An 18,208-nucleotide genomic window follows, 5' to 3' on the forward strand; every position below is an offset into this window, starting at 1 on the left:
TTTGAATGCAGGTCTCTCTGAGGCAGACAGTGCTGTTAGCCCGGACACCTGCTGCTTGGTGAAGGACCCCCATCCGGGGGTGAGTTGGCTTTCTCGTCTGGTTTCTGGAAGCCTCAGGCTCAGCCTCCCCCTCTCCCCTGGCCCCTGCCTCCCACCACAGGAGCATTTTAATTACTACTCACTGGACACCGCCCTGGGCCACCTTGTCTTCTCACTCAAGTATGATGTCATCGGGGACCAGGAACACCTGCGTCTGCTGCTCAGGTGAGGGTGGGGTGAGGGGACCTGTGACTCTCAGAACCTGAGAGCCCATCTTATTTTACCCAGAGAGGGCCGGGGATTTGCCTGAGGTTGCCCTGCAAGTTAGTGCCCAAGCCAGGCCTGACCGCCTCATCACCTCTGGACCTCCCCGGGGTCTGCCCTCTCTGGTCTTACTTGGTGTGGAGGGGCTCCCGTCTCCCTTTCGCGCTGCCTCACCCCTCAGCATGGGTCTTCTCCTCCCAGGGCCAAGTGCCGGACATACCATGACGTCATCCCCATCTCCTGCCTCACTGAGTTCCCCAACGTGGTCCAGATGGCAAAGGTGAGGCCTCTGATCCTTCATGCTGAGCCCCCCGTGGACATCTCAGGTGGGCACAGAGCTGGGCTGCAGCCTCGCCTTTGCACACCCTCATCTTTAGCCCCAGATCCTGGCCTGCCTGCTGTGGCCTGTCTCCAGGGTCCTGCTGCTCACGTGTTCCCGTGATGCCCACCCACGTGCTGGCTGTGTGCTTTGGGCACTCTTTAGAGCACCTTTTGGAGACAGGGGCTCCAGTTCTCTGTACCCCATTCTGAGTGACAGTGGGCCTCCTTCAGCCTTGGTTGTCCCCTCTTTGTCCTCCACTGTCCTCCCCCCAGACCTTGGCCAGGGAGGCCCAGAGGCCCCGCCCTCAGGCCCTCCCTTATCTGCTCCCGCAGCTGGTATGTGAAGACGTGAATGTGGATCGATTCTATCCTGTGCTCTACCCCAAGGTATGGCTGGATCTGGGCCCTGCTCACTGGGAGTGGGTAGATAACTAGGGGGCCAAGCATTTATTGGGCACCTGCTGTGTGCAGGGCATTTTTCCTAAGTTCTCTCATTTAAACCTCACAATAACCCTGCAAAGTCCCCAGTTTGTGGAAGAGGAACCAGAGGCCCAGAAAGGGTTGGTGCCTTACCCAAGGATGCACAGCAGATAAGGAAGCCTGCATTTGAACCTAGTGCTGTCCTCCTTGGAGGCGAGCCTTCCTTACCTCTGGAAACTCTCAGTGCCATTCGGGGACCCTTCTAAGGGTAATCTGTGCTCCTGAGCCTAGGCTCCACTGGTCTTGCCTTCTGACCCCAGAGGGGACCTGGGGAGAGAGAATAACACAGGCACCTCCGTAGGTGCCGCCCCACAGACGGCAGCTGCACTTCCAGCTCTGGTGCTGGGTGCTGGGTTTGAGGCACTGTGACAATGTGGGATAAAGGTGAGGGACTTCTGTCTTCAGTGAGCCAGGGGGTTTCTGGAAAGAGGTGGGCCCTGAAAGACACGTACAGCCTGTGGCTCTGACTGAATTCCAGAGTGAGGTGAGGTCGCTGAAGGGCGGGTGGTCCAGGAAAGGTCCCCTGAAGGAAGGGGCCTCAGAAATCAGGCCCTGCTTCTCAGTTACCGAAAGCCCAAGGTGAGGAGGGGAACTTGCCCAAGGCTCCACAGCACACTGGGGGGACTCGGCCTGTTCTAGAACGATGAGGTGGCTTTACAGAAGAGCCGGGGAACAGGTTGGGTGTTAGAGCAGAGTAGGGGCGGGAGCTTACGAGCAGAACTCAGGAGCAGTGCGCTTAGCCTTTGGAATCCAACAGACCTGAGTTCAAGTCCCAGCTCTGCCATTTGCCAGCTGTTGACCTCAGCAAGTCAGTTCCTTAAGGTCTCGGAATGTCGGCGTCTTCATCCGTGAGATGCAGTCGGCGGGAGTGCCTCCCTCACGGGCTTGTTCTGAGGAGGAAATGAGTGGATGCATGTGGAGTGCCTGGCACAGCGCTTGGCACATAGAGCAATAAACGGCAACTTGAAAAAGCAGCGTGTTTCACCCATCGTCCTGTCCCCGCAGGCCTCCCGCCTCATTGTCACCTTCGACGAGCATGTCATCAGCAATAACTTCAAGTTCGGAGTCATTTATCAGAAGCTTGGGCAGGTGTGCTCACCTCCTCCTCCCTGCCCCCCACACATCTGGCCATGTACCTGGGACCTCAGACCTTTGCCAGGGAGAGCACCTGCTGAGGGACTCAGTTTCCCAGGAGCTCAGGGGCTGCCAGAGGTCCCCCTTCCAGGCTTCCTGGGTGTGAGTGGGGGTAGGAGGCCCAGCTCGATGACCTCTGCCCTCTGTGCATCCCTAGACCTCCGAGGAAGAACTCTTCAGCACCAACGAGGAGAGCCCCGCCTTCGTGGAGTTCCTCGAATTCCTTGGCCAGAAGGTCAAACTGCAGGACTTTAAGGGGTGAGCATTGGGGTGGGACAAGCAGAGGATAATCCGACCCATGCCCTTGGGCAGGGAGGGAGCCCCCGTCCTGGCCCCGTGGAGGCCTGGCTGGGGCTGGAGACTGAGCCGTGGCCTGGGGGGCCTGGGGCAGGTTCCGAGGAGGCCTGGACGTGACCCACGGGCAGACGGGAACCGAGTCTGTGTACTGCAACTTCCGCAACAAGGAGATCATGTTTCACGTGTCCACCAAGCTGCCCTACACAGAAGGGGACGCCCAGCAGGTAGCCTGGGCACCCACCCACCTGCTTCCCACCTGTCCTCCTGTCCCCCATTTACCTACCCATTCAGTGTCCACCACACCAGACTCAGTGGGCCCTGGGATAGAGAGATGGAAATGATCTAGTCCCCCAACTTGTGGCCTCTAGTTGGGGCAGGGTGACAAGCTACTACGATGTTGTGAAAGCCTCAGTTTCCACATCTGTGAAATGGGGATAATGCACCTACCTTATAGGTGAGCATAAACGAGGGTATGCACCCAGAGTGGCTAGAACAGTAACTGGTACATAGCAGGAGCTCAGTAAATGCGAGTATTTTTACAGGAAATGAAGGGTATTGTCAGGTCACATGGGGGCACTTAGACTGGGCAGAGGTGGGAGTCAGGCAAAGCTTTCAAGATAAAGTGACTTTTAGGTGGCAAAGGAGGTAGGAGAGGGAGGAGGAGCATTCTGGGGGAAAGAATGGCTTCCATCTTCTGCAAAGGCCTGGTGATGAGGAAGTGCAAGGCATGTTCCTGGAGCTGAACTTGGAAATTTGTCACCTTGTCCTAAGCTTCCTGCAGGGCTGTCCTCCTTATTTCCCCATGCCCCCACTCCAGGGGTACAGGGGGATACAGGGGTCATGTGAGAAAAATGGAAATGCTTATTCCTTATTTTTAATGTCTTTTAATTTTCTTTTAATAGATTCTCTGTTCATTTTAACAACAAAGATATATTGAGTGGAACTTATGTGTTCAAGAGGGGCCCATGTTTGGGGTATTTAGACAGGAGGAGGGTGAGAGGTAGGGCCTGGGGACCAAGAACCCCGGGTTCAAGTCCCCTAATTCACTGTAGGGCCTTGCAAGTCACTTCTGTCTTGGCCTCAGTTTTCTCATCTGTCACAGGATTCCAAGAAAACGAGAATAATTTTAAGACAAGTTTCTCACCACATTTTTTTGGAGGAAGCAACTCCTTAGACATGCCCTCTGCCTACCCCAAGCCCCCTGCACCTCTGCGGGCACCCTCCCCACACTCCACGGGCCCCCGGCCAGGTGGTGAAGGCTGTGGCCCTGTGCTCAGTTGCAGCGGAAGCGGCACATCGGGAACGACATCGTGGCTGTGGTCTTCCAGGACGAGAACACGCCCTTTGTGCCGGACATGATTGCATCCAACTTTCTGCATGCCTATGTGGTGGTGCAGGCCGAGAGTGGGGGCCCCGATGGCCCCCTGTACAAGGTGGGTGATCTCGGAGCTTCCTAAGGGCATCAGCCACCATCCCAGCCCCACCCTCACTCACTGTGAGGCCTCTCTGAGCCTCAGTTTCCCTAACTGTAAGTAGGGGGACTGTCCGGAGGGCTCTGAGCCCCCCTCTTGCTCTGATGATGGAGGAGTCCCATCCCGCCCTCTCTGCCCCCTGAAATCCCTCCCCTCAGAGAGGCTGGCTACCCTCCTCCGCCCCTTAGCCTCCTCCTCCCTCTCCATCCTCATGACTCCTGAGACCCTCCAACCCTTCCCACCACTCAAATTCAGGACCAAGGATGGAGGAGCTGAAATCCTGGGGTTCACCCATCCAGTCGGCAGTCACTGAACCTCCCCCGCCAAGGGGCAGCCCTGTGCCCAGCACGGGGCAGGATAGGGAGGTGAATCAGTGGTTTCTGGCTGGTGTGGGGACTCCATGGGGACAGCTGCCCTCCCTTCCAGGTCTCCGTCACTGCGAGAGACGATGTGCCCTTCTTCGGGCCACCCCTCCCGGACCCTGCTGTGTTCAGGAAGGTGAGGGGCAGCCCCCAGCACCCCCCCCCCATCATGGGCAGAGCAGGACTAAATGGGTGGGGGCTGAGAGGGTGCACATTCTGCTGTACGAGGTCCTGAAGCCCCACTGTGTGCCAGGGCAGCCGGGCTCCCCTAACTGAGCAGCTGGGGCCTGGCTTTTCTGTTCATCTTGATAAAAACTGTGACTTTATTTTACAACGTCCCAGAACAGACTATATCATTGTTTTACATTTGGTATAGCAGACTCTGTGGCCTTTCCTCACTTCTGTTGTCTTCTTGACAATTTCAACCTTCTTCTAAAATGTTCGGGGAGAGGGGCACACATCTCTCTCACCTCTCAGGAGCCCTCACTTTGAGCCTTGGCTTCGGCACCCCCCAATCCCCCAAACTGAGGCAGTGGGAGACCCCAACCCAGCTCTCCCGAGGGGTGGGCAGCCATGAAGGGCATAGGGCTCACAGGTGCCTGGGCTGGGGAGCTGAGCCCAAGGAGATGCCCTTCTGGGAGTGAAGAGGGCAGCCCGAGGCCCCAGCAGAGCGTGGCTCAGGAGCCCCAGCCCCTTGCCTCTGTGTTCGCCTGACCCCCCTTTCTCTTCTCCACGCTGGGGGCTCCCAGGGGCCTGAGTTCCAGGAATTTTTGCTGACAAAACTGATCAATGCTGAATACGCTTGCTACAAGGCAGAGAAGTTTGCCAAACTAGAGGTGAGTATGGGTTCTTGGGGTTGAATCCCCCCACCCCTTAGAATTTCAGCCCCTGGGGAGAGAAGAGCTGTGTTCAGACCTTGGCCTTAGGGAAGGCTGCCTGGGGGAGGACAGATTTACAGATGAGCAGCGTCAGGGTCAGGGGAGAGGAAGTAAGGGTTCATAAGGAATGCTCAGGAGGGCCTTGGAGGTAGGCGGGCTGCCACAGAGGACTCAGTGGAGGAGGGGCGTGGGGACATGAAGTCAGATCTTTGAGGGGCCACGTCGAGCCCTGGGGGCTGCCTGTGCTGCGGAGGGGCCTGAGGGAAGCCGTCTAGGCTTCTGGAGCCCAGGCCCACTTCCCACTCAGAGAAGGTGGCCACGATTGCAAATGTGGGAAGAAGGGCTGATCCCTGGGGTCTCTCCTAACGGCCCCGGCCTGGCCCTCAGGAGCGGACACGGGCCGCCCTCCTGGAGACGCTCTATGAGGAACTGCACATCCACAGCCAGTCCATGATGGGCCTGGGTGGAGACGAGGACAAGATGGAGAACGGCGGCGGGGGCGGCGGCTTCTTCGAGTCCTTCAAGGTGAAGAGCTGGGGTCTACCTGGGTGCGGAGGGGGACGGGTGTGGTTTTCTTGGAATCTGGGCCCGTGGTTGGGCTACAGCAGGGGGATGCCGTTAGCTACAAGGTGTGGGGGTGTGGCTAGAGGTGAGGTCACATTGGAGGTGGAGTCGGGTGGGGGCGTGGCTCAGGGTGGAGTCACGGGTGGAGTTAATAGGCGTGAGCTCGGACTAGGTGGGCACGCACCTGGGGTAGAGTTTGGGTGATGGTGAGCCTCTGGGTGGACCTGGGCTTTAGAGTGGGCTTAGACTTGGCGGGGGGGTGGTCTTGGCCTGGAGTAGAGCTGCGGTTGGGAGTTGTAAGGTGGGCTCTGGCTGGGGGAGGAGTTGCTGGTTGGAGGCGGGGCTAAGCTTGGGGGCGGAGTCTGCCTGGGAGCTGTGCTGAAGGTTGGAGCCCTCTGGTGCCAAGGGTGGTGGCTCCCAGGTCAGCAGGCAGAGAAGAGAGGAGGAAGCCTCTGTCCTGACCGAGAGAAAGAAACAGAGGTCAGGGAAGGGAGGTGAACGAGGGGCTATAGGAGAGGGACCTGGTCTGCATGACCTTAGGCCGTGTGACCCACCCTGGCTATCTCTAGTTTAGCTTAGTGTTAAGAGCATAGACACCCTGGGTTCAAATCCCAGCTCTGCCACTTACCACCAGCTTGAGCATTCTCTGAGCCTCAGGTTTTCTAATCTGTTGTTTAGGGTAATGGCAACTTACCTCATACAACTGTTGAGAATTATTTGTGAAGCAGTTAGATCAGTGTAATCTAAGTTAAGAAGCAAAATGCAAAGCCCTGCCCATCTACCTCAGCAACTACCATCCAAAGTGAGAGACAGAGGAGGAGAGAGTTCCTCTTCCCCCCACAGGGCCTGGACTCCCCCAGGCTGCAGGTCCCCAGGCGGTGGCCTCTTTGCCACTGTGTCCTCCACCCACAGGAGGAGGACTGCCCATCCTCCAGGTGCCCAGCAGGCTATTGGGGCCTCACATTTACCCCAGGGCAGGCCACAAAGTTGGAGGTGTGGGTTTGCGTAAGAGGATTGGCCCAGCTGCCCAGGCCTGCCTTGGGCTGAGGCGAACAGAACGTCTTTGAGAAAGAGGCTTGAAGAGAGCCCTGCCTCTGCTCACTGGAGACAGGGAGTGGGTGGGAGGAACACGGACCTGGGGTGTCTTCTCTGAGGGGGCCTCCAGTGATCCCACATCTGGTGAGTGCTGGATGGTGGACCGGGCTTAAGTTACAGACCTTCTTCGAGGCAGCGGAGCCCACGGTCAAGGGTTTGGGTTTGGCATCTGGGTTCCAGCCCCACCTCTGCTTCAGTTTCATCACGTGTAAAATGGGCTTGGTGGCAGTGCCTGCTTCCTGGGGCGGATTGAGTGAGAGCAAATGTAAAGCACCCGGCCGTTCAGTGCAGACTGACTGACAAAAGTGAGGCACGGAGGGAGGGAGGGAAGAAAAGCAAGGAAGAAACAAGCCCTGAGAGACGCTAAAAGGAGGGAACTGGGGTTTCTGGAGGTCTCTCTGTGCACGCTTTTGCTCATGACCCAGCGTCCTCTGCGGGCTTTACAACAACTGCACGACCGGCCATGAGGCTCAGAGGCTCAGAGGCGTGGGGTGGCTTGCCCAAGGTGACCCAGGAAGTTGGTGGCAGAGTCAAGGCCCACACTACCCTTGGCACACGTGGACCTGACTCTCGTGTGGTCTCATGGGAAGGAACTTCCTGGGGTCACCGAGATTGGCGTCGGTGGCTCCTGGGTTTCCCTGAGGGGATGGGGCCTTAGGAAACCCCTACCGCCACCTTCGCAGCGGGTCATCCGGAGCCGCAGCCAGTCCATGGATGCCATGGGGCTGAGCAACAAGAAGCCCAACACCGTGTCCACCAGCCACAGCGGGAGCTTTGCGCCCAACAACCCGGACCTGGCCAAGGCGGCTGGAATAGTGAGTGCCCTCCCCCAGGGGCCCCGCCTCCCCCCCGCTGCCCTGCTGTCCGAGGGCTCATCCTGGGCTCTAGGCTAGGTCTAGCCACTGCCCTCCATGGGGTCAGGTGCCCAGGCTGTGACACTGGGATGCTGAGAGCCTGCAGCCCCCTCCCCAGCTCCTCGGCCCGCCCCACCTCCTGGCCCCTTATTCAGCTGTGTCTGTTCTGGGGCAGCTTCCGTGTCACATTCCTTATGAAGCACCTACTGTCTGTCGTATGCTGGGGATCGGGCTGCTGTGTGGACACCTCCTGTCAAGCCTTGAGTTTCTGGGAGCACCTGTTGTGTGTCAGGCTGTGGGCACGCACTGTGTGTCAGGACCTGGATTTCTGTGTGAGCATCTGCTGTGTGCCTGGCTCTGAGATGCTGGTGGGTACCGCTGTGTGTCCAGACTTGGGCTGCTGTGTGAGCACCTACTGTGTGTTAGGACCCGGGCTGCTGTGTGGACATGTACTTTGTGAGCACCTACTGTGGGCCCGGCCCTGAGATTCTGTGAGCACCTGTTGTATGTCAGATCCTGGGCTACTGCGTGGACCTAACTCTGTAAGCGTCTGCTGTGTGCCCAGCCCTGAGCTGCTGTATGAGAATCCACCATGTGTCAGGAAATGGACTGCTGTGATAAGCCCCGGGTATCAGTGAATACCTTCTCTGTGTCAGGAGATGAGCTGCGTGAGCACCCATTATGTGCCAGGGCCTCTGTGGTTGTGCCCACCTGTTGTGTGTCAGGACCTGGGCTTCTGTGTGAGCCTCTCCTGAGTGAGCACCTACTGTGTGATTACTTCCTGTCTGCCAGGCTCTGCGGGATTCTGCTACTAACACTCAGGGGGTGTGCTGGGCACAAAGGCTGAATAAGGCCCTCAACTGTGGGCCAGTCTGCTTTCCACTGCCCAGTGGTCACCCCCAGCACTGCACCTACTGCTCCGCTGCCCCTTCCCCATCCATCTTTCCTTCCTTCCTTCCATCCACCCGTCCTTCCATCCATCCGTCTGTCCGTCCATCCATCCATCCACCCACCCACCCATCATTTACGGACTGACTGCTGCATGCCAAGCAAGCCCTGTGCTCGGTGCTGTGAGGCTGTGTCATGTGGCAGGAGGGACCCCCTCCACCCCACCCCTGCCCCATGGGCTGACCTGGCCAGGGAGGCAGGGCGAGTCCTCTGTGTTCCAGCAGTCACCAAGCCCACTGTCACTGGAGAAGCAGGCCCACCCTCCTCCAACCCTAATTCACTAGCCACTCCCTTCCTTCCCCGCCAGAGTGGCCCAGCCTCCTGTGGGTGGCTGTAGAGGGGCCCCAGGGACAGGGCCAGACCAGCAGCACCCACCGTGGCAGTAACCAGACCCATTTCTGTTTTTGTTTTTGCACAACTGTCCCCTCTCTTCATGTTGCTTCCTTTTCCTTCCACTCTCTCCTCGTTCCTTGTTTTCCCTTCCCTTTTTCTCTTCCCCTCCTCCACCCCCTGCCTCCCTCCACCTTCTTGCACTTGTGAATTCTGTCCTCTTGCACCTGTCTTTTTACTCCCTCTCCTCTTTCAAACTGTTTTCGCCCTTGATTTTTCCTTTGTGCCTGCCCCTCCCTCTCCGTCTCTGTCCGTCTTGCTCCCCGGGTCCATCTCTGTGTCTGTCTCTCCGTGTTTCACTCTGCACCCCTTCTCATGTGACTGTCAATCTCTCTCCTCTGTTCTCTCTGTGTCTCCTCCCACCTCTTCTCTCCTTCCCTTCCCCGGCCTTGTCTCTCTCAATCCCCTGCCCCGCTCTCTTCTTTGTCCCTGTCTGTCTGTGTCTGTCTGTCTTTCCCTCCTTTCCCTGTCTCATTTCTCTGTGCCTCCCCCTCCCGCCATCTCTGTCTCTCTGACTCTCTCTATGCCTGTCTCTCTCTCTCTGCTCCCACCCTCTGCTGCTTGCCAGTCATTGCTTATTCCTGGGAAAAGTGCGAGTAGATTCGGACGCCGGGGCAGTGCCATAGGCATAGGAACCGTGGAAGAGGTTGTCGTCCGCGGGGCCGCCGTCTCTGGAGGCTGCCTGCACGCGCTGTTCTCTGCTCGCCCTCAGGACGGAGGCCATATTGGGGACGTTGCCCCCCTCCCCCCGGGACAGGCCCGAGGGCTGGCAGGATGGAGTGCCAGCAGCTCTGATGGCGCTCAGCACCTGCTTTGGGGCCTGGCACCTGTGCCAGTGCCAGTGCCCCCCCCACCAGGGGCTCTGGCCCTGCCCTGCCCCCTGGGACTCTGGCCCAGTCCCTGCCTTTAGGATCTGGTACCTAGAGACCCTCTGTCCAGCTGCACGTCCCCCAATATCGCCAGTTCTGCATGGAGCGCCACCGCCCTCCTCTGCCCTAACTCCCTGTCCCGACCATGAACTGGCCTGGGGGTTTCTGCCCATCTGTGCCTCCATGGGGCCCACCTTCCCGCCTCCCCAGAGAAATGGGGGACATGCTTCTGGTGCCTGGGGCATCCCACCATTGTATATGTGTAACCTGGGCTCGGGGGCATCTTTCAACTGCTCGGCCAGAACCTCCCCCAACCAGTTTGGAGATCCGAGGTGTAGCAGGGGGCAGGGGCTTGGGTTGCCTCACCCGCTCTCTCCCCGCTGCCCGTAGGCTGCAGGTCCCATGAAGTCCTGGGGGCAAAGAGGCAGCAGTCATTCTGAGGACTTGGCCTCCTCCAGTCCCAGCCCAGAGTGGCTGTCCAGCTCCCTCAGGCTTCTGCTCTTCTCCTGGACTAAGATGCTGGGTCCAGACCTGCTGTGTGACCTCAGGGGGGCCTTTGCCCTCTCTGGGCCTGTTTCCTTATCTGTAAATTAGGACGGCCCTCTCTGGAGATGGACAGTTCTCTCATTTTTCTTGCTCATTGTCTCTGCTTCAGGGCCTGGGCAGCAGGGCCCCAGGGTGGCATGTGGGGGGCACAGGGGCTCCTGGAGCAGGTGGGTACTGAGTTGGGACCTCTCCCCGCAGTCCCTGATTGTCCCTGGAAAGAGCCCCACCAGGAAGAAGTCGGGCCCATTCGGCTCACGCCGCAGCAGTGCCATCGGCATTGAGAACATACAGGAGGTGCAGGAGAAAAGGTGGGTGCAGCAGAGAGGGTAGGAGGGCGTCCTGCGTCTCCTCTGGCTCCCCCGACCCCCATTCAGTGGCAAAGCACAGCAGGCAAGAGGGAGCTCCCACCCTTCTCCCCCTCTGTCCCCACCGGCGACAGCTACACGGTCAAGTCCCTGCTCTGCGTCAGGCACCACGGCCAGCTCGTCGCCTAACATGAAGCCCTATCATCCAGTCCCAGCTCTGCCGGCTCCCAGGGGCTCACACCTTGCACATCAAGGAGCCACAGGTCAAGGGGTCAGGGGCCTGCCCAGGTCACACAGCTGGTGAGGGGCAGAGCTGGGATTTGAGGCCTGGTCCATGGAGGTCTGTAAGTGCATCTGTGTGGGCGGGGTGTGGACAGCACACCGTATTACCAGCAGAGAGCCTCCGGGAAGCAGAGGATAGTTCCTGGGTGTGAGTCCTGTCTCCACGACACTGGGGCTGTGTGACCTTGGGAAAGGCACTGTCCCTCTCTGAGCCTCACTGTCCCAATCTGAAAAATAGGGATAAGAACACAACCAACGGCATGGTGCTGCTGCGGCTGGGGGGGGGGGTGCAGTGCATGTGAAGCAGGGAGCAGGTGCACTGAGGCCTCAGGAGTGGAGCTGGCACTGTCCTCAAAGGCAAGAGAGCCCAGAATCCCATGAACCCAGGGTTCGAGTCTTGGCTTCGCCATGTCCTAGCTGCGCGTCCCTGAGCAGGTTCCTTCCCATCTCTGGACTCCAGTTTCCTTATCCATAACAGGGTCTTCGGTAGGTGCTCCCACAGCACCTGCCCCCTCCTTGGCCAGGCCAGCCCAGGAGCTGCAGGGACTGCTCTGGGTCTGGCCCCTGAGGATGTAGGGTGTGGGTACAAGACAGGAGGCACCCATGACCTCCTCTCACCACCTGGGCCTCCTTCTACCCTTGATGCCAGGCCTGGTGCTGAATCCCCCCGCTGCCCCCATGTGCCCCGCAGGGAGAGCCCCCCGGCTGGCCAGAAGACCCCAGACAGTGGGCACGTCTCACAGGAGCCCAAGTCGGAGAACTCATCCACTCAGAGCTCCCCAGAGATGCCCACGACCAAAAACAGGTTGGGGCGCGGGGCATGCTGAGCCGGGGGGCTTGGGTGTGGTGGGCCCTTTCTTTCTACCCCCTGTCTGGGCCCAGGCCTGCCAGGAGTGTTGACACAGCCATACCACGGCGGCAGGGTGCCTGATTACTCTCCTAGGTCCTCCTTTGACACACCCGCTGAGCACTTTGTGCATGCCAAGCTCTGCAAGACAGCAGTGAGCTGGACATACACGGCCCCTGCCTCGTGGAGCTGACAGTCCAGCATAACATAACCTAATAAGCTACTTCCAGATAGTGATGATAGAAAAATAGAGCAGAGGATATGATGAAGAATGAGTGGGGGTGGGGCGTTAGGTGGGTGCTCAGGGAAGACATCTACCAAGGGTTGGGGTTTGAATTGGGAGCTGAGTGAGGAGTCAGCCCTGTTAGGTCTGACTTACAGTGGCATGGCAGAGGGAAGAGGGTTTCAGGTAAGAAACACGGCAAGTGCAAAGGCCCTGAGGCATGCTTGGTGCAGTTGGAGCTGAATGAGTGAGGCTGGGCCCAGGCGGACACCGGTAGTGGAGGGGATGAGGTTGGAGAGGCGGGTGGGGGCTAGGTCACGGCTTTGAAGGCCATGTGAGAACTTTGAGACTGGCAAGGAGGCTTTGGAAGATTTTAGTTAAGAGGAGTCGTGGTGCTTTAACAAGCTGACTGTGGTCCCCGTGTGAAGGCTCTGAGGGTGGGGGCAGGAGCAGAAGCAGGGAGGCCAGCCAGGAGGCTGCCCCTCCGTTCAGTGCTTGTTGGCTGAGCCCCTTCTGCGTTGGCTGCCGGGGGTGAGGGGGCTGCTGAGAGGACCCGGCCTGGGCTGAAGAGTCAGGCAAGTGAACAGAGAAGCAGGAGAGGGCCACAGGGACAGGGAGAGACAAAGCTGAGCAGAGAGGGTCATTCCCACAGCAAGGAAGAATCAGTGAGGGCCTCCTTGAGTAGGCGACCCCTGGCTGGTTTTCCAAAGGTAAATTTACTTTTTTGGGATTTGAGGGAAGGAGTGAGACTCCGGGCAGGAGACACAAAGGCCCTGAGCATGGGACAAAATTGTGAGAGAGTTAAAAGAGAGTAGACTGTGGAGTTGGAAGGCCTGGGTCCTGCCGGTTCTCCCACCTATGGCTGCGTGACCTCGGGCCGTGTGCCCATCCTCTTTGTGCCTCGGTGTCTGCTCCTCTGTAAGGTGGGTCTAATAATGATAGCAATGAGATAACTAGGGGAAAAGCACTTAGAACAGTGCCTGGCACAGAGCAAACCTGCACTAGATGGCAGTATTGTTGTTAATAGTTACGATTGAGCATCCAGCCAAGGAAGTTGGACTTTATCTGGGGCAGTGGGGATCCAGGAGAGGGAATTGAGCAGGGGAGGGGCATGATAGGATCCGCGTGTTAGCAAGGACAGTGGCATTGGGGAGGCTCAGAGGCCCAGGGAGCTGTAAGAGGCCAAAAAGGCACTTGGCTGGCTGCAGGCTGGGCCGCCCTGGGCCGGGAGGGCAGGGGCATGGGGTCTTGGCCCAGGAGGTGCCCAGTGTGGATGCTGGCTGATAGGATGCTGTCTGTGGCAGAGCGGAGACAGCAGCTCAGAGAGCAGAAGTGCTGAAGGACTTCTCCCGCTCCTCGTCCAGTGCCAGCAGCTTCGCCAGCGTCGTGGAGGAAGCAGAGGGTGTGGACGGGGATGATACAGGCCTGGTGAGAGGCCCAGGGAGGGGAGGTGCCCCACAACGGCCTGAAAGGGGTGCTCTTTGGTCCCTGGAGATGCTCTGGGTGGAAGCATGAGGCTGGGTGTGGTTGAGTTGTGATCAAGGGACTCAGCCCAAAGGAGTAATGCAGACTGACCTTCTCTTACTCTAAAGCCTTCCGTGGTTCCCCGGTACCCCCCACAGCCCAATCTCTGAGGCCGTTGAAGATCTAGCCCCTCCCTCCCCACCCTCGTCTCTTACCACTTCAGCCATTCTGCCCTCCTTTGCAGTCCCCCAAACCAACCAGGCTTACTCTACTTCTGGGCCTTTGCACACGCCATTCCTCTGTCTGGAGCGCTACCTGCTTCCTCCTTCCCACTTTGTCTGACTGACTCGTATTCATCCTTCTCAATTCAGCCTCATGTCACCTCCTCCTGAAAGCCTGCCTTCCTGGTCCCCGGGTAGGTTAGGAGCCCCCTTTACACTCTCATAGACCCTGGGCTCTGTCCTTGGAACCTGTCTGTCATGCTTCACTCAACAGTCCTTTGGCGAGCGCTGTTCCTTGCCACGCCCCGTGCCAGGTGCTGCGTGGGCAGAGGGGACAGTGCAGACCAAGGCCCTGCCCTGTGGGGCTTGGACTAGTGTCTCTTCACAGCCTGTCTTTCCTCTCCTCTTCAAGCTCTCGGAGGGCTGGGACCTTTCCTGATTTCTCTCGGTGGCTTGGCTCACGAGAACATCAATAAATGTTTGCTGAATGAATGAATGGGAGCGCATGTGCGCGTGTGCACGTGCGCCCCTGGGTCTGTGTCTGTTCCCACTCTGTCCTCCTTTGGTTCCCCCTGGGGCAGACATTGCTGGGCCCTCATCCTCTTTGCAGAGGGGCAAGGGTCGGGGGTTGTGGATTGCAGCGGCGAGGGGCTGGTGAGGAGGGGAGAGGGCAGCCAAGCCAGTGCCATGGCCAAGGGCTGACCTCCCTCTCTCTCTGCTCCCCCATCCCCAGGAGAGTGTCTCATCCTCGGGGACGCCCCACAAGCGGGACTCCTTCATCTATAGCACGTGGCTGGAGGACAGTGTCAGCACCACAAGTGGGGGCAGCTCCCCAGGTACTGGCCAGGGCCAGCTTCCCCCACCACAAGCAGGGCCAGTCTTGTGGTGGGCAGGGGACAGGGCTGGGCACAGAGGGTCAAAAGCAGTTCTCAGGCCCCAGGTGGTGGGTGTGTGATGGGACTGCCCCTGACATGGGGACAGTGGGCTGGTCATTGTCCAGCCTAGGGTGGTTGGTGGCTTGGAGGGCTGGTGGTTTCCAGAAAGGCCTTGGAGGGTGATGCAGGAAGGGGGGGGGGCGGTAAAGAAGGGAGTTAAGGGTGGGAGTCCCAGAGGGAGGGGCTCGGTGGGGTTGGGGAGCACTGGTGCCGACCGCCCATCCATGCCCCCCGTCTCCCTGGTGCCTCCCCGCGGCCAGTGAGGTGGCTCCCTCCTGCCTCCCTCCCCAGGCCCCTCTCGGTCACCCCACCCAGACGCCGGCAAGTCGGGGGACCCTGCATGTCCCGAGATCAAGATCCAGCTGGAAGCATCTGAACAGCACACGCCCCAGCTGGTATGCACAGCCCCCGGGGGCCTGGCCACGGTGGGGACGGGTGGCCTGGAGCCTGGCCCTATGGGGAGCCCTACCTGGGAGGGAGATTGGCTGTTGGGGAGAGGCATCAAAGCCACCAGGGGTCCCCAGGGATGGGGGCTGGACCAAGGGCCCCCCTTAATCCTGGAGGGCTGGGCTCGTCCAGCCTGGGCACAGCCAGTGACTTCTGCCTGCGTGTATCTTCCATGTCGTCTGTCCTGTCACCTGCATTGCCGCCATCTCTGTGCAGGGCTGTTAGCCAGGATGCCCCTCTGAAGGTGACACTGAGCAGGTCAGTACCAGCCCCCAGCTTCTGTTTGGTGGGGAGAGGGCGGGGGTGGGCCAGCTTCTCTGTCTTCCTCTGTCACCTCTCTTGGGTGAGAGCTATGTATCTAGGTTTGAGTCCTCTGCCACTCAGTTGCTAAGTGACCGCAGGCCTCAGTTTCCCTATCTGTACAATGGGGCTAATAAATGCTGCCTCACCTCTGCCCATGAGTTTCTGGGAGGATCTGATGGGAGCCTGAAAGGGACTTGGGAATTTTTGGGAGGGTGGGGTCTAGGGGGTTCCCAGTGGGATGGAAAGACCCAGAGCCTGTAACTCCAAGGGTGGGCCCTTCCGCATCTGTCCCCCGGCTTCACGGTGCCTCCGTCTCCCCTTACCCTGCAGATGAGGCCACAGAAGCACAAGGTGAAGATGCTGTGTCAAATCCAGGCAGACGGGACCTCTGCCCCCGAGGCCAGCACCAGCCTGTGGGCTGCCCCCGCCTCGCCAGCCCTCCTCCTGGCCCACTGTCTGGGCTGTCTCTGCAGGGCGGAGCCATCCAGACCTGGGAGCGGGGAAGCTGCTGGCACCATCCCCACCCCCTGGGCTGGGGGGCCGGCTGGGGCAGGGAGTGGTCACTTGAAACAGGACTCCAGGCCTGGCCATCCATCACCCCTGGATGTCCCTCTGGACTCAGGGGGAGTGAGCTGGAAGGGGGGGGTTGAGACATCTCAGTGCATACAGAGCCTACTGTGGAGGCCGTGGGGTGTGAGGTGTGGTAGAATGAGCACTGGGCTGGGAGTCCTAAGTCCTAGCTTTTAATTTGGGTTCTGCTCTGTGACTATGGGCAAATCACTCTCCCTCTCTGGGCGCTTCTGCTATAAATGGACAAGATTATTTCAGAGGTCACTGAAGGCTGTGAGTCCATGCACCTGCCCCAGAATGGAGGATCGTCGTCCTAGAGACCTCCCATCACCCTACCCTGCTTCTTGGGGTTCCTGGGGCCCCCGGTGGGCCGAGGCTGTGCCCATTGCCCCTCCTGGACCCTCAGTCTCTACCGCAGATCTGCCGATGCCCTGTCCACTGCCTCCACGACAGACGAGTGACCCGCTTGTGGGGGAAGTGGGAGCTGCCTTTCTCCTCAGCCAGCACCCAGCTTAACCCCTGCCTTCCCATGCTCCTGGGCACGCCGGGCCGAGGGGTCTCAGCTGCCTAGAGTTATGGGCCGCACCTTTGCGCCACCTTCACCCACCACGGAGGGGGCAGCCAGGCACAGCTGCTGTGGGTCCACATCCTTGTGTGCGTCTGTCCACACTTTTTAGGCGCCACGCCAAAGGCCAGCCTCCTGGCCCCAACACCCATTTTGGAAGCCCCCCGTGGCCGTGTGTATGTCAGTAACAGTTGTACAAAATAAATTCTATTTATCGCTATTGTACCCCGAGTCGGGTGTGGCTTCACGTGACCCCGCCCCCCACCCGGATCAACCCGACAGATCTCAGTGGCACCGTGGTGGCGAGGGAGAGCCTATTCACCCCCCCGAATCAGCAGCTGGGTCTGCGAGCACCTCCAGGGCCAAGCCGCAGGCTCCGTGACCACCAGCTCTGGCTTCCCCGCCATGGCCCTGCCCTTTCTTCCACCTTGCTCCCCTCTCCACAGCAGGGAGGACGTGGCTTTGAAGGTCCAATCAGGCAGACCTAGATTGGAGTCCTGACACGGTCTCTTTAACTCTCTGGGTGACGCTGGGAAACTTACAAGCTTCTCTGAGCCTCAGTTTCCACTTCTGTAAAACGGAAGCGATAGTACCTCTCCCAAGGGTTCGTCATGAGGGTTCACTGAGCTGGAGCAGGTGGAACGCCTAGCACAGCGTCTGGCACCCCGTGGGTGCTCAAGGATCGGCTTCCCTCTTTTCCTATGCCCAGTGAAGCTCAAGGGCTTCCCCTATGTGGCCACCTGGGGGCGCCAAGGGATTGCTTACCTGGAATGATGGGGTTGGGGAGATGGCGATGAATCTGTCCAGCTGCTGGGAGGAGCTCACAGTGCAGAGCGGTTACAACAAAGGATGACGAATGCCCTGGCGGGGGTGGGGGGCGGGGACGAGCATGGGGTCCAGCCTGGCTAAGGGAAGAATGGGGAAGACTCCGGAACAGTGGTGCCCAGGCATCCTGGAAAGGCTTAGGATAGTGTCCCTGGGGAGCGAGCTGCAGGTGCAAAGGCAGGAGGCGAGAGAGTGCTGCTTGCAGTTGGGAAGGGAGCCAGCAGTTCTGAATGATGGGAAGGTGGTGATGGGCAGGGAGATGGGGCAGAGATGAGGCCAGAGGTCACGTGGCCTTGGGTGCCAGACCAAGGGGCTAAGGCTTTACGCTGAGGGCACTGGGGAGCCATGGAGGATGTGAAATAGCAGTAGAAAGAGAAGAGGGGGCTGCTGGTGGGGACTGGCTGGGCAATGTCAGCCCAAGGAGGGGAGGGCCCAGGAGGCCATTGCTGGGTGCGGAGGGTAACCAGGACAGTGGGCAGGTCTGGAAGATGCTGGGAGACTTGAGCGTCTGGGCGAAGGGCCTGATGTGGCCTGATGCGATGTGGGGCTGAGGGAGGACCTGAGGAACCTTGGGGCGGGGAAGGGGGGGGTTCCTGGCCTGAGTGTTGGGTGAATGGGAGGGTCTCCTCTGAGGTAGGAGCACAGGAGGAAGAGCAGGTTGGGGGATTTGGGGTCTGGGGGCGCGGGCACAGAATTGGGTTCCAGCGG

The 18,208-nt window shown here is 59.2% G+C and overlaps 1 protein-coding gene across 2 annotated transcripts in view; it reads left to right on the plus strand.

Moving 5' to 3' along the window:
* RAP1GAP (RAP1 GTPase activating protein) overlaps positions 1-16,134 on the plus strand; it is a 50,485-nt gene extending 34,351 nt beyond the window's left edge. Inside the window, exons 8-25 of one of the 2 annotated variants that reach the window (XM_033841756.2) lie at positions 161-264; positions 505-583; positions 958-1,011; positions 2,110-2,193; positions 2,396-2,496; positions 2,630-2,759; positions 3,813-3,968; positions 4,434-4,505; positions 5,119-5,205; positions 5,635-5,772; positions 7,590-7,721; positions 10,712-10,821; positions 11,750-11,905; positions 13,475-13,598; positions 14,589-14,691; positions 15,082-15,215; positions 15,454-15,495; positions 15,871-16,134. In XM_033841756.2, coding sequence (XP_033697647.2) covers positions 161-264; positions 505-583; positions 958-1,011; positions 2,110-2,193; positions 2,396-2,496; positions 2,630-2,759; positions 3,813-3,968; positions 4,434-4,505; positions 5,119-5,205; positions 5,635-5,772; positions 7,590-7,721; positions 10,712-10,821; positions 11,750-11,905; positions 13,475-13,598; positions 14,589-14,691; positions 15,082-15,215; positions 15,454-15,462 — 1,773 coding nt within the window. In that variant the 3' untranslated portion in view covers positions 15,463-15,495; positions 15,871-16,134. The other variant, XM_073794651.1, reaches the window with a different exon arrangement.
* Positions 16,135-18,208: the final 2,074 nt, after the last annotated feature.

The sequence above is a fragment of the Tursiops truncatus genome, chromosome 1, assembly GCF_011762595.2.
Source record: "Tursiops truncatus isolate mTurTru1 chromosome 1, mTurTru1.mat.Y, whole genome shotgun sequence".
Lineage (NCBI taxonomy): Eukaryota > Metazoa > Chordata > Mammalia > Artiodactyla > Delphinidae > Tursiops > Tursiops truncatus.